General features: G+C 46.6%; 5 protein-coding genes across 5 annotated transcripts; 3 read left to right on the top strand and 2 right to left on the bottom strand.

Annotated features, from left to right (window-relative positions):
- Positions 1–381: 381 nt before the first annotated feature.
- On the top strand, positions 382–4,228 carry BDBG_04595 (uncharacterized protein). The gene is made up of 2 exons (XM_031721747.1): positions 382–2,231; positions 2,295–4,228. Exons 1-2 carry the CDS (start codon positions 2,049–2,051, stop codon positions 3,687–3,689), a joined length of 1,578 nt encoding a protein of 525 aa, XP_031578603.1. The 5' UTR covers positions 382–2,048; the 3' UTR covers positions 3,690–4,228.
- On the bottom strand, positions 2,301–7,122 carry BDBG_04594 (CAMK/CAMK1/CAMK1-CMK protein kinase). The gene is made up of 5 exons (XM_002624684.2): positions 6,616–7,122; positions 6,275–6,320; positions 6,009–6,216; positions 5,780–5,936; positions 2,301–5,673 (listed from the first exon to the last, which is right to left on the bottom strand). The coding sequence occupies exons 1-5, from the start codon at positions 6,620–6,622 to the stop codon at positions 4,796–4,798; spliced, it is 1,296 nt and encodes a 431-aa protein (XP_002624730.1). The 5' UTR covers positions 6,623–7,122; the 3' UTR covers positions 2,301–4,795.
- A 311-nt stretch (positions 7,123–7,433) lies between these two features.
- BDBG_04593 (uncharacterized protein) lies at positions 7,434–8,408 on the top strand. Its single transcript, XM_002624683.2, has 2 exons — positions 7,434–7,709; positions 7,825–8,408. The coding sequence occupies exons 1-2, from the start codon at positions 7,448–7,450 to the stop codon at positions 7,962–7,964; spliced, it is 402 nt and encodes a 133-aa protein (XP_002624729.2). The 5' UTR covers positions 7,434–7,447; the 3' UTR covers positions 7,965–8,408.
- Position 8,409: 1 nt separating this feature from the next.
- On the top strand, positions 8,410–10,391 carry BDBG_04592 (ubiquitin-conjugating enzyme E2 W). Its single transcript, XM_002624682.2, has 4 exons — positions 8,410–8,881; positions 8,981–8,992; positions 9,200–9,353; positions 9,503–10,391. The coding sequence occupies exons 1-4, from the start codon at positions 8,855–8,857 to the stop codon at positions 9,859–9,861; spliced, it is 552 nt and encodes a 183-aa protein (XP_002624728.1). The 5' UTR covers positions 8,410–8,854; the 3' UTR covers positions 9,862–10,391.
- Positions 10,392–10,464: 73 nt separating this feature from the next.
- BDBG_04591 (NADH-ubiquinone oxidoreductase 49 kDa subunit, mitochondrial) lies at positions 10,465–12,674 on the bottom strand. Its single transcript, XM_002624681.2, has 3 exons — positions 11,838–12,674; positions 11,044–11,764; positions 10,465–10,953 (listed from the first exon to the last, which is right to left on the bottom strand). The coding sequence occupies exons 1-3, from the start codon at positions 12,516–12,518 to the stop codon at positions 10,916–10,918; spliced, it is 1,440 nt and encodes a 479-aa protein (XP_002624727.1). The 5' UTR covers positions 12,519–12,674; the 3' UTR covers positions 10,465–10,915.
- Positions 12,675–12,779: the final 105 nt, after the last annotated feature.

Genomic DNA, 12,779 nt, shown 5'->3' with positions numbered 1-12,779 from the left:
TTGAGCCTACCTACCTGCGAGATGGGATATGGCGTACGGAGCACATCGGATTGAGACAAGCTTGAAATGGGAAATCAATAAAAGTGAGAGGGAACAGGAAAAAAGGAAAAAGGAAAGGAACGAAGAGATAACTAGGAGTTAGTAGTATATTTTAGATGCAGGAATACCAATTGTCTACCTTTACAAACAAGTATGGATTATTGCTTAGTATATTGAGTCCACTAGAGTTATAACACCACCCAGGACCCCCCCGTATAACCTCCAGATATTCGATCGATGATGCGTCGAGTCGGTGTTGGGCGCGGGGCACCGCTGATCAAGCTTGGCAAACAGATAAGAACCTACGCGTTCTATCTCATACCTCTTTGATCCTGTCCCCGATCAACAGCCAGGATCGAGCGAGTTTGCAGCAGCAAGAGAAACCCATCGAATTTCTCTTTAACAGCCATTTATGCCAAGTGATTGTACGGTAACTACTTAGGTAGGCGGTTAAATGCTGTGAGACAGGTTTAGCATGTTCATTTAAATAGTATTCTCTCACATCATAAGGTATCCTACTCATCCCCACTCGATCATTCTTCAGTCTATCAACATATATACTCACTTCACTCCCCAGAGGAATCTTTATGGAGCATAAACCATATTTCTGTGCCACCTCATGTGGTCCCTTTCAGACACACGCTCTCCTATGTATCTTCTCTCTCCCTCTCCACATGCAGGAGTAGAGGAGTCACTCCGTTGTCGCATGCAGCCCATGCACCTGCGCCGTGTACCCTGTGGTTGTCCATGTCCACTGATGCGGCATGGGGAGGCTACCTGCATATACAGGTTAATGCATGCGTACTCCGGAGTAAGAGAGCTATTTCCTTCTTGTTTGCATGGTCAGATACGGCGAGGTCCGCCTCCTAGCGGCCAGGGCAAATGGGAGATTCTTTTTTTATCTTTTTTTCTTTCTTTTTCCTTTCTTTTTCTTTTTCTTTTTCCCTTTGCTTCCTTTTTGGAATGTTTCATTATCCTCAATCGGTTGCCACCCGGAGATATTGCATTCACTCTGTGTCTCTCTCTAGTTGGTTATACGTTGTATTAAACGGTATATATATCCCTTCCTATATCAGAGTTGTGTTTGTCGTGTTATGAGTTTATTGCCAAAATACCACGGATAAATTCTTCTCTCTCGCTCTCTCTCTCTCATTTTCATTTTCTGTTTGTTTTTATTCCTAGTTTGAGAATGGAAAACCGGTTCTTTAAGACTTCTTTATTATTTATACTTTGGTTCCTTGCATATTCAGGGCAAAAAGAAGTGTACCAAACTTTTGCTTGCGGGTGCATGGAAATAGAAAGCAAAAGGCAAAAGGCGCTCGCTGCATCGAACTTAGTTACCTCATTCTTTTTCGTCTTCTTTGTTTTTTCTCCGTCTCGGATTCTTTCTTTGCTTTTTTCCCCTCAATTGCTTCAAAAACTTGTTGCTGCAAGTTCCAGCCTTATTATTGATTTATTCATTTCATCATAGGTTAAGCGGGGCATTGTTTTTTTCTTGCTCGTTTTCTCCCTCAATCCCTATCATCAAGCTGCCCTTCTCATTTATCTACCTTACTTACTCAGCTAACATGCAGAACAAGGGAGATTATTTCTACTCATGAAAGAAGTCCTGAAGCTACGCAAATGTACTACTGTTTGTTGGGTTCCAACAATGCTGTTGCTATAGTTGTTGCTGTAGCTGCATGATATACTGTTGGCCCTCTCTCTCTGTCTGTCTCCCTTCCCACATACAACACAACACCTCAACCGCTTCTCCTGGCTGCAGTGCCTCTCTCTTTATCCCCATCTCTTATTTTTTTTTCTTCCATTCCCTTTCTCACGGTTGCATTTGCTATACATTTTATACTCAACTGTCTGTTTCATCTACGGGTTCAATGCCAATCTCATCACCCAAGTATTCCAATAATTACCCTGTGGATATGACGCTACGCTCGTTCCTTATCTAAATCCTTTTATTGTTTCTTTCGATCTTTGGAATCTTTTCTCCTCGCCTATATTCGCGTTACACCATGTCTCCATCGATTTCCGACTCTTTCGTCGTGCAGAGAAGTAGTACCCATGCTCTTCAGCTCTCCAAGCCGTCGGAGCAATGGAAGCTCTCCCTCCAGGAGGTCAAACTCCTCTACTTGCGACGTCAATACAAACAATGCGCCGCCACATCTACAAAATTTCTCCGCCAAATGGATAACCAGGTCAGTTATCTCTATGCGCTCTATGCGAAGTGGAAGTTCATACTAAGTAATCTGTTTCCACAGCTCCATGCAATCCATAAAGCATTCCTCCATTATTATAGTGCCATCTCCTACGAAGCACTGGGAAGAGGCGCTCATAATTACTCGAGCAACAAACTTCCACTGCTTAACTTAGCCAGAGATAACTTCACTGCATGCAAATCCTCCCTCACAGTAGCTCTACCAGGGCCCGTTGAGAAAAAACAACACCCGCCACCACAACAGCAACGGCGGAAACTCAACAACAGGAGTCGCGAACACGTGTTGAGGAACGACAAGAGGAAAACATATCCCGTAGTATCACCTACAAAAACCTATCGCGATGCACCTACACTTGTTGAAAACGGAACTAGCTACCATCATTCTCCGTCAACGGCGCCAGCTCAGCAATCTACTTCTCCTCGCCCGTCCACTATGGTGCCACGTCAGGGACCGCCAGGAAATAGAGAATTCATGCCGTTACCACTTCGCATTCACAAAGTCTGCCATAATGGCTATGGCTATTACCAAGATCAATTAATAGAATACGACCCGCCGTCTTTACCTCCCCCAACGCGCCCACTACCCGAGCTTCCGCCAGAGGCCAATCACACTCCGCTCCCCAGCGCTGCAAAAACCACCACCCATGATGAGCCACAGACGGTATCAACCGTGCCGCTATTTCGACCCCTCGCTCCACAGTTCTACAGACACTCCATTGGATTTTCCACCGCTTCTCCTCCCACGTGCGGCCCCAGACGCACAGGCAGAAACAGTACCATCATCCACCAACCGCAAGCCAGCGCGAACTCCATATTCCCCCTCCCGCAAGACTCCCCGCTCATCCCGCTCATCACCTCCCTCTGCACCCAACTCGACGCGAACATAAATTCCATCTGCACACTGATATCCCGGACCCTGGACCTGCAGCGCGCCCACAACGCGAAGAAGAATAGCCGCCTCGCCTCCTTCTGGAGCTTCACGCCGACATATGACGACGAGAACGTCATCGCCAATGACCCATTCTACAACCACGACAACCATGATAAATATGACAATGGCCGGTATGGCACCGCCACGACCACCACACAGAGTACCAACTCCGCTTCCACTTCCACTGCCACCACCGGCAGCTCCTACAACGGCAATGGAAAAAACACATCACCACCACCCTCCTCCTTCTCCTGCTCTTCTTCCTCCTCCTCATCCTCCTCCTCCTCCACATCACCGCCATCATCATCATCATCATCATCATCATCATCATCATCAAGCACCGACGAAACGCGCCAGCAGCGCATTGCCCGCCTAAAAGCCGACGGGTGGACGACGGTTGGCCTCCGGTCGAAGAAACGCGGCTGGAAGGGCTCGGAATATTACGAGCGCGTGTGTAATGAGGCGTTGGCAGAGCTTTATGGGAATGGGAGTGGTCACGTTCGATGATGAGGATGAGAATGGGGTCGGGTTTGGTCGGGTCGGGTCGGGTCAGGGTATGTAATATTATTCATTATGCTTTGTTATGTTTCAGTGTGTGAGGAACTATATATGGCCATGGACGGTGGGATTGATTGATTATATGTGGAGTTCTGTTTTATATTTTAAATTGCTCCTTTTCTTAAGTTCTTTTGCTCCAATATTTTTCTTCTTTTTTTTTTTCTTCAATTATACGAGTTCCTGGCTGTGACGGACATATCATATACGACTGACTGACTCTCTTTCATTATTTGCTGGGCATTTCTTTTCTTCATCTCTGTTTGTCCTCACACCATTCTGATATTTCAGAATTGTGTTCTCGTCACTCTTTCTTCGTCCTCTTTTTTAATTTTAACCATACCTCCGAATACTATAAATAAATACTAAACCCCAATTTGCTAAAACCTGCTGTGGTAATAATAAGTCTTTGTTGGCCTAAACAAGCAAAATAAAGATAGTTATAAATAAAATACTAAATAAATAAATAAACTTAAAACATCTACCTATCTGCTGACGGGTGATAGGAGTAATGGGAGGTTTTTAAATTAGAAAAGGGAAACGAAAAGGGGGAAAGGGGGAAAGGACAGAGGTAACATATTGGAACGACCTAGATATTTTAATGAAGTCGGGGTGGGTGGGGAGAAAAAGAGGGGGAGAAGCGAGAGAGAAGAAAACTGAGGCTTTTTTTGAGCAGTTTTGAAATAAAACAACGCATGGTGAATAGGAAATGAAAGATATGAAAGAAAAATAGAATAAATAGAAGGGAATAGAGTCAATAAACCAAAAAGAAAAGAAATCAAAAGAAATCAAAAAACTCAAAAACGAAAACTAAAAAGGGGGGGATACGGGTGTTGGTTCTCCCGAATCAAGCGACAGCCAATTACTCTTTTCTTCTTTGTAGGATCAGAGATTAAGATGAAATAAAAGAAAACTAACCGCGAAAGAATAAAGAAAGGAAGTCAGGAAATTCACTTCAGGGAGGCCGTATATAATTTTAATATAAAAAGGAAAGGGAAAAATCATTATTGCTTCCTTTCCCCATCCCCCTTACTTTTTGAACCCTAAACAAAACTCATTCAAATAAACCCAGCCTTCACCTTGGCCTCCCGCTCAACCTGCTCCTTTTGCTCCGCCTCCTTCATTTCCCGCACCTTAGCAAGCACCACTTCCCGGAATATCTGCCCGCGCGCTATCCTACTTAGACTCCTCTTCTTCGTCCTGTCAGTTGGGGCACCTTGTGTACCTGCGGGGGCTGCATTGGCGAGTGTTGCTGCTCCTGCACCATCGCCACCAACACCACTAGCAGCACCAGCCTCAGATGGCTTGTTGGCCTGTCCTACACCCTCCTTATCCGCGGCCGTCGCAGAGGAATCGGCAGGCGCATCCACACTGCTCGGAATATCCTCCTCGTCTTCCTCCTGCATCCTCAGCGCCTCGATGCGGTTCGCAAGCTTGATGATCTCGATACCGCGCTTCAGACGCGCCTTGGCCATGTACGCCTTAAGCTCAGGTAGCAAGTTATGGTCGCTGGCGGATTCGCCCTTGAGCCAGGGGTGGGACAGAGATTGTTCGCTGGTGGCTCGCTTGCTCGGCTCGGGCTCGAGGAGGCCCATGATAAAGTCCTTAGCGTCCTTAGAAACGTCGCGCCAATATCGTTCGTGGAACACTATGCGGCCGTTCTGGCACTCGTCTATCAAGTCTTGCAGGCTTTCGGATCGGAACGGGGAGTAACCGCACAGAAGGGTGTAGGTGATGACTCCCATGGACCACATGTCGACGGCCTTCCCGTGGCCCTTCTTGAGCATAACTTCTGGGGCTGCGTAGCCGAAGGAGCCTGCCATGGTTGTAAGAACCTCTTTAGGGTTGTCGAGCATTTTCGCAATGCCGAAGTCAGCGAGGACTAGGGGTGAATCAGCTGCAGGGGTAAGGTAAAGGAGGTTTTCGGGTTTGAGATCTATATATCAAATAAAGATGAAAAAGATGAATCAGCCAAAAATATGAACATGTAATGGTTAAAAAAAAAAAAAAAAAAAAAAAAGATGGGAGAGTTTTAATTCTACCTCGATGCACAACATGGCGTTCATGCAAATAGTTCACCGCCTCAAGAACTTGTTTGATGGTTTGGGACGCATCCTTCTCCGTGAACTTTCCATATTCACAGATTCTGTCGAATAATTCACCTCCAGTTGCCAGTTGTGTTACGATATAGTATTTGTCCTGCTCTAACATCAGCAATCGCAAAGCGCTATTGAGTAATTACGCGGTATATCATGATTGTTGGGAACCCACCCTAGACTCGAACCAATCGTGGAATCTAACGATATGTGGGTGGTGCAAGCGCTGCAACATATCCAGCTCATCGTATACCATCTGCTCGTTGCCCTTTACATTCTTCTTCAGAATGATCTTCACAGCGACTTTTCCAGTCGGGCAGTCCGCCTCACGAACAATGCCATAGGTGCCAGCACCCAAGGTTCTCCCGAATCGATATTGTGATCTGAACTGTTGTAAGCGAAAAGGGGTGGAATTTTATGTTCTAGGATGTTTGGCCGTACTTCTTATCGTAGCTGTCGGGTTGGCCCTGCAACTTGTTGAGCCAGGCTGCGCACGGTTTGAAGGGCTAGTTAGACCAGGCATTTCCACATTTCCGAAAACAATAAACAAAGAAAAATGGGAGAAGAAAGTATTCCAGGGTGTAATGTCAATAGCAGGAAAAGTAGTTCCATTGCTATAAAGGCAACAACATCACGGAAAACTGGCAGGGCACAATTGCTTCCTGCAATCATGGCAAATGTATAGCCAGGTAGCTAATAAAGGGACTGGACATTGACCATTGACACTGAACCTCGAATAAAGTGAGTGCAATAGACAATAACTAGAGGAATTGCCCACTTACAGCTCATGTTGAATACGTCGGAATTTTCAGTAGACTCTTCGAATCTCGGTTACCAAATAGTAGGAGCGGGAGGCTTAAGCGAAGGATAGAAACGAAAAGAACGCTGAGCAAACTAAAAGCCGGAACTAAGTGGTTGTTGGTATTGAAGGTGTAAAATAAAAACTACCAGGCAGATGAGTATCTGAATTTATCCGTGTGTCGAGGGTCGAGAGGTATAGAAATATTGCAGGGAGGAGGTGCAATAAATGCGTGCTCAAGGCTGAAAAAGATGGGGGGCGTCAAAAACGAAGCGCACCAACGCGGCTCCCCGTTGCTTTTAGACTTCGGGTGTTTTTTTCACAGGCTGCATGAACTTCGAGAGTAAGGCAGACAGCACGCACAGCAATAAACAACACACTGATGAGGGTATCCACAGCAAAAGAAAATAACAGAAGAGAAACAGCCTGGTTTATCTCATGTATGTATGTATGTATGTGTCTGTGTGTCTGTGTCTGTGTCTGTGTCTGTCCAGACTATGGCGGGGCAGAAGGAAGGAGGGACCCGGGAAACACCCCCCCGCCAGCCAATCACAGCCCCCGGAGCCTTTCAACAGACCCCTCTCGATCGCCCAGCCTCGGCCTGCGCCACAATGGCTGCCCACCAGCCACAGATGCCGCACATGGCAGTTGTTCGCGCCAAATGATTCACGTGATCTGGACTTGGCGACCTCGGGACTTGACGACATTATTGGGAGCGAAAGTTCAGGCTCCAAATTTCTGATTCCTGCTGTGACGTAACTATATACTCCAGACACACACACACACATATATATATATAATAGTAGGCTCACTCAATGCTGAGTGGGGAATTATACTCTCTAGTCTCTATTCTCCCCGTTCATCACCATAACCTACAGCGTAATACCATACCAGTATATATATTACTACTACTTGTAATAGCTTGCCTCACCATGCTCGCCCTCCTCATATACGCCAGTCTGGCACTCATCGTTCTGGCCGCTTGGGTTTCCGGTTCCCTTGACCCTTGCCAGAAATGGTTGCAAGAGGTCGTCCTCGCCATGATGGGAGAGACCAAGGCATCTTATAGCCTAAAGAGTAAACAGCTATCTCCTCCCCCCCCCCAACATGTTTCTTAAATTCCATATCACGCTATTTAGCTAGGCGGCTGGCTGACTGGGGGTTCGTTCATATTTTCCCTCGATTATTGTAGAGAGCTTGACGGGCAAAAAGCTCATCGAAGAGGAGAATTTGAGCAAGATACAAAACAACCTCGGAAACAACCTCGGGGGACTCTTTGCAACGGGTGGTCCTGGCTCGGGCCTTGGGGCTGCTGTTGGGAAGGCTCTGTGATAGTACTGCACATATTGAATTGTTGGGCCTTTGGTTTTCGAAAAAAAAAAATTCCTGTACTGTAACTAACTGTTTATAATGGTCCTCTCTCGTTCTTATACCCTGCCAATAATTTTATCAAAGCGTTTGAAACTGGGCTAGGCATTTGAAGCTTTCCGCCTTTAGGCTTTAACGTTATGTGCAGCACAATACTTATCATAATGAATGTCCTTGCTCGCAGATAATGAATATTTTATTGCAACCCGTTGAGTACCTTCTCCATTATGGCATACTGAGGAAATGTATGTCCTTGTCTGAGTCACTAAAGAAGATTCATATGTAACATCACGCCTAGGGACCCAACCCCGGATCTACAAAGATGGATTGTAGAAAATTACTCAGGATAGACTAGCGGGCCGCTATAAATAACTTAGAAAGTTAGCTAATTCTCCAGGCATGACCCGAGCTAACGCCGTGATATACGTGATATGATATGGAGTGATGCCGCCCAACGCAGTGACCGTTAATTATTTATACGAATACCTTGACGTCTTTCACCCTCTTTTGAGAAGCCAACCCCGGTGTCCTGAATGACTCTTATCTCTAGATATTACTACATATACCCTTCCTCGCTCGCCGCTCAGTCTCTGTTTTTACGGCTTGTGACCAAACTGCAGCTCCCCTCCTCAGGGTACTTAAGAACCCCGCTAATCCGCGTTGCTGCCCCCATCAATTCGGGACCTGTTTTCCAAACGCTTTCAAGTTCTCTCCCAATTACCTTGTATTAAAGAGAGTCTTTCTCTATACCTAACCCCTCTTTAAGGGCTTGGAGGCTCTGATCAATACGTTCTCTCTGTCTTGCTACAGCCTGCCGTTGCGCCTCGGGTTATTTTATCCGACTCTCAGTCACCATGTTTGCATCCAAGCGGCTGAGCAAGGTAAGTAGATTCATATACCCCCTTTCAACGATCCCCCCACCGGCGGCCCCCTTACTCAATGACTCAATACATAGCTATCTAACTCATAACAACCATCAGGAACTCTTGAAGGTAAACTACTGGATACCGGCGCATCACTTGACTCCGCTCCGAAACCCCACCTGATCCTTACCTTTTATACATATCTATATAGATATTCATCATCCAAAAAGGGGGAAGAATGAATTGCCAAAGAAAAAGCAAAGAATAGAATAGAATAGACAAGGAAAAACCAAGGAAACCAACAGGCCCTGACATATACCTCTATCACTTGTGCAGATGCAATCCTCCCTCCCGCCGGGAATCTCCTTAGTCAAAGCAGAAGACCTCGAGGAATGGCAAATGGACATCTGCGTCCTGGACAAGTCCAACCCGCTCTACCTCAATGAAACCTACCGACTGAAGTTCACTTTCAGCAAAAATTATCCCATCGGTATGCGGAACTCTTGCATATCCCCAACACACCGATCCAAATCCATACCATATTCTCTATATACATATATATATTATATTCTCTGCTACTTACTACACCCACAACACAAGCTAACCACACCCTCCAATCCCCCCCTCTCCCCACCACAGAAGCCCCCGAAGTCCAATTCATCTCCATCCGACCCACACCCACACCCACACCAGCAGCAGCAGCAGCAGCAGCAACGACAACGACAACAACCACAACCACAACCCCCTCCACAACCCCGTCAATCGTGCGCCCCATCCCCATCCACCCCCACATCTACAGCAACGGCATAATCTGCCTCGACCTGCTCGGGACCGCCTGGTCGCCCGTGCAAACCGTCGAGAGCGTCTGCATGAGCATTCAGAGCATGCTGGCGGGGAACAGGAAGAACGAGCGGCCGCCGGGCGACGAGGACTTTGTGGCGCACAACCGGCAGCGGCCGAGAGATATTCAGTTCTATTATGATGATTCGACGGTGTGATTTTGGTGGTTTGGTATTTTGTTGGGTGGGGATATGCGTATGGGAAGGGAAATGCGTGTGGTTGGGTTGGTGGGGGTGGGGGTGGGAGTTGGGGGGGGGGAGGTGGAAGAGAGGAGAATTGATACAGGGGGGCATATTAGATTAGTATGGTTGATAGATAGATGGCTATGTATATGTTGAGATTTTATGTTTATGTGCTCACGAAATAGGCAGGAGAGAAGAGAAGGGGGAATGCAAGGTTGTTCTAGGACTATACACATATACACACTTCTTTTCTTTTTGTCTCCCTTCGTCATTTTGCCCGTTTTAGTTGAGGGATTCGTATTCTGCTAGCATCGTTCTGCTTTTTACATCGGTTGATGTGTTATGAATGAGACTATAAATATTATGCGGCCGCATTTTTAATTTCTTTTTCCTCAGCTCCCTGTCAGTGGTCTATGCAACACATAAGGGTTCATGCGGTCGTTAAAAAACAAACATGAACAATGGAAAATGAAAAATAAGAGGACAAATTTAAATATTTCCCGCTTAAATCCTCTGCTATGCTAAATATTTACTGAACAGGTAAAAAAAAAAAAAAAAAAAAAAAAAAAAAAAAAAAAAAAAAAAAAAAAAAAAAAAAAAAAGAGGATAGAAGGTAACAATAGGGAACACTGGAGTAGCGGGAAACAATAGTTGCGGATGGACACCCGTGAGGATAACGGTACAGGGGACGAAAAGCAAAAAGAGAACTTGATCAGGAAGTCTGATATGCAAAAAGAAAAGGAAATGGGAAGGAAAAAAGGAAAGTAGAATCAAATGAATCAACAGTCTGTCCGCGGGTTTTGGAAAAGATTTTACAAGGTGGAGGGTTGATGGACCTATTGAACGGTATAGCAGGGCGGGATTTTGGAGAAAAATACAGAAATTTGTTTGTCTATTTTTTTTTCTTTTAAAACTCTTTTCCTTCCACCCCTTTTCTACTAGAATTGCAAAAAAGAGGGAAGAGGATTATTAAACATGTCCATGAGTAAGTAGGCGGGTTCTCTTCATGGTTAATGCTGATATTCTCCGATTATCTGTCTACTTCGCCAAACACGAGATCCATGGTACCTACAAAAGAAAGGAGGGAAAGGTATTAGCACGGGCAAAAGAGAGGGGTTTACAGAAGGTGGAAATTAAAAGGAGGAAAGAGGGACATACCAATGATTGCGACTGCGTCAGCTAGCAGATGGCCTCTAGCAACCTGATCGAAACAAGACAGATGGGCGAAACCGGGAGCACGAATCTTGCATCGGTATGGTCGTTCGCTGCCATCGCTGACGAGGAACACACCCATCTCACCCTTGGGTGCCTCAATAGCGGAGTACGTTTCGCCAGGAGGCACTGCATATCCCTTTGTGAAGAGGAGGAAGTGATGGATGAGCGCTTCCATGTTCTCCTTCATGGCAGCTTTCGGGGGCGGAGAGATCTTGTAGTCCTCCACGCGAACGGGGCCTGCTGGCATCTTATTCAAGCATTGGTGGATGATGCGAAGGGATTGGCGGAACTCCTCCATGCGGCAAAGGTATCGGTCATAGCAATCTCCATTGACACCTACCGGGACGTCAAATTCTACTTGGTCGTACGCATCGTAAGGTTGGGATTTGCGGACGTCCCATGGAACGCCGGAGCCACGGAGCATGACTCCCGTGAAGCCGTAATTGAGGGCCTCTGCGGCAGTGACTACGCCAATGCCCTGGGTTCGAGCCTTCCAAATACGATTGTCGGTAAGCAGTTCTTCGGTCTCGTCGATACGGTCGCCGAATTGAGTTGCCCACTGGTAGATATCGTCTAGGAGGCCGAGGGGGATATCTTGATGAACCCCTCCCGGTCGAACATATGCAGCATGTAGACGGGCTCCCGAAACACGTTCGTAGAATTCCTGTGCAAGTAGAAATGGGTCAGACCATGAATCATCAAATTACATTGCCTACATCAACATAATTAAGACGTACCATCAATTTCTCACGCTCCTCGAATCCCCACAAGAATGGAGTTAACGCTCCAACGTCCATAGCGTGTGATAATACCGACATGAGGTGGTTCAGGACTCTGGTGATCTCCCCGAACAATGTTCTAATCCATTTCGCCCGCTCTGGAATCTCGACGTTAAGTAGTTTCTCCACCGCCAACGAAAAACATTGCTCGTTCGTCATCATCGAAACATAGTCCAATCGATCAAAGTATGGCAGCGCTTGCAAATAAGTCTTATATTCGATCAGTTTTTCCGTGCCGCGATGCAGCAATCCAACATGGGGGTCTGCTCGAATAATTTCCTCTCCATTGAGCTCCAAAATCAACCGGAGCACACCGTGCGCAGCCGGATGCTGAGGGCCGAAGTTAACTGTGTAATGGCGGACCTTGCGGCCAAGTTCAACTTCAGATTCAAGGGCTGCGGGTTCAGCGTATGAACCTGGCGGCTTGTTGGGCTGATATTTTGGCCCGCCCGGTGCGAATTCCGGATCCGTAGGGATGAGTCTAGTAGGCCGATAGGCAGGAGTGGCATGAAGAGCGGGTGAGGTAGATATTGATCTCAGTCCTGCGATTGAGGAAACTCTAAATGCGGAGGAGGATGAGGGGGCGAGACATAGCCTTTTGGGCGCATGCCGAGCAAGGAATGTGAGCGAGGAAGCCATGGCCACGGATGTAGGTTATCTATCGAGATACGCACAAAATGGTTCGTGCCTCGACTTTGGCACGGTATATGAGGTGGGGGACGGCTCCCACAAGAAGAAGCACTGGTCAATGGCTGTCGACAATTTCCTGTCTTCTACCTGTCTATCCGTTCTGTCGTTCGTATTTGTGTCGGGTTACAACAAAGCGAGGTCGGTGATTGGGCTAGTCACGTGGATGTTTGCTCAGCAGTCATTTTCATGTTTCTGATTGGCTAGAGCAAG

Source organism: Blastomyces gilchristii (genome assembly GCF_000003855.2).
Source record: "Blastomyces gilchristii SLH14081 genomic scaffold supercont1.9, whole genome shotgun sequence".
Taxonomy (NCBI): Eukaryota; Fungi; Ascomycota; class Eurotiomycetes; order Onygenales; family Ajellomycetaceae; genus Blastomyces; species Blastomyces gilchristii.
The sequence above is the reverse complement of the archived record's forward strand: the minus strand, read 5'-3'. Positions and strand labels throughout refer to the sequence as shown.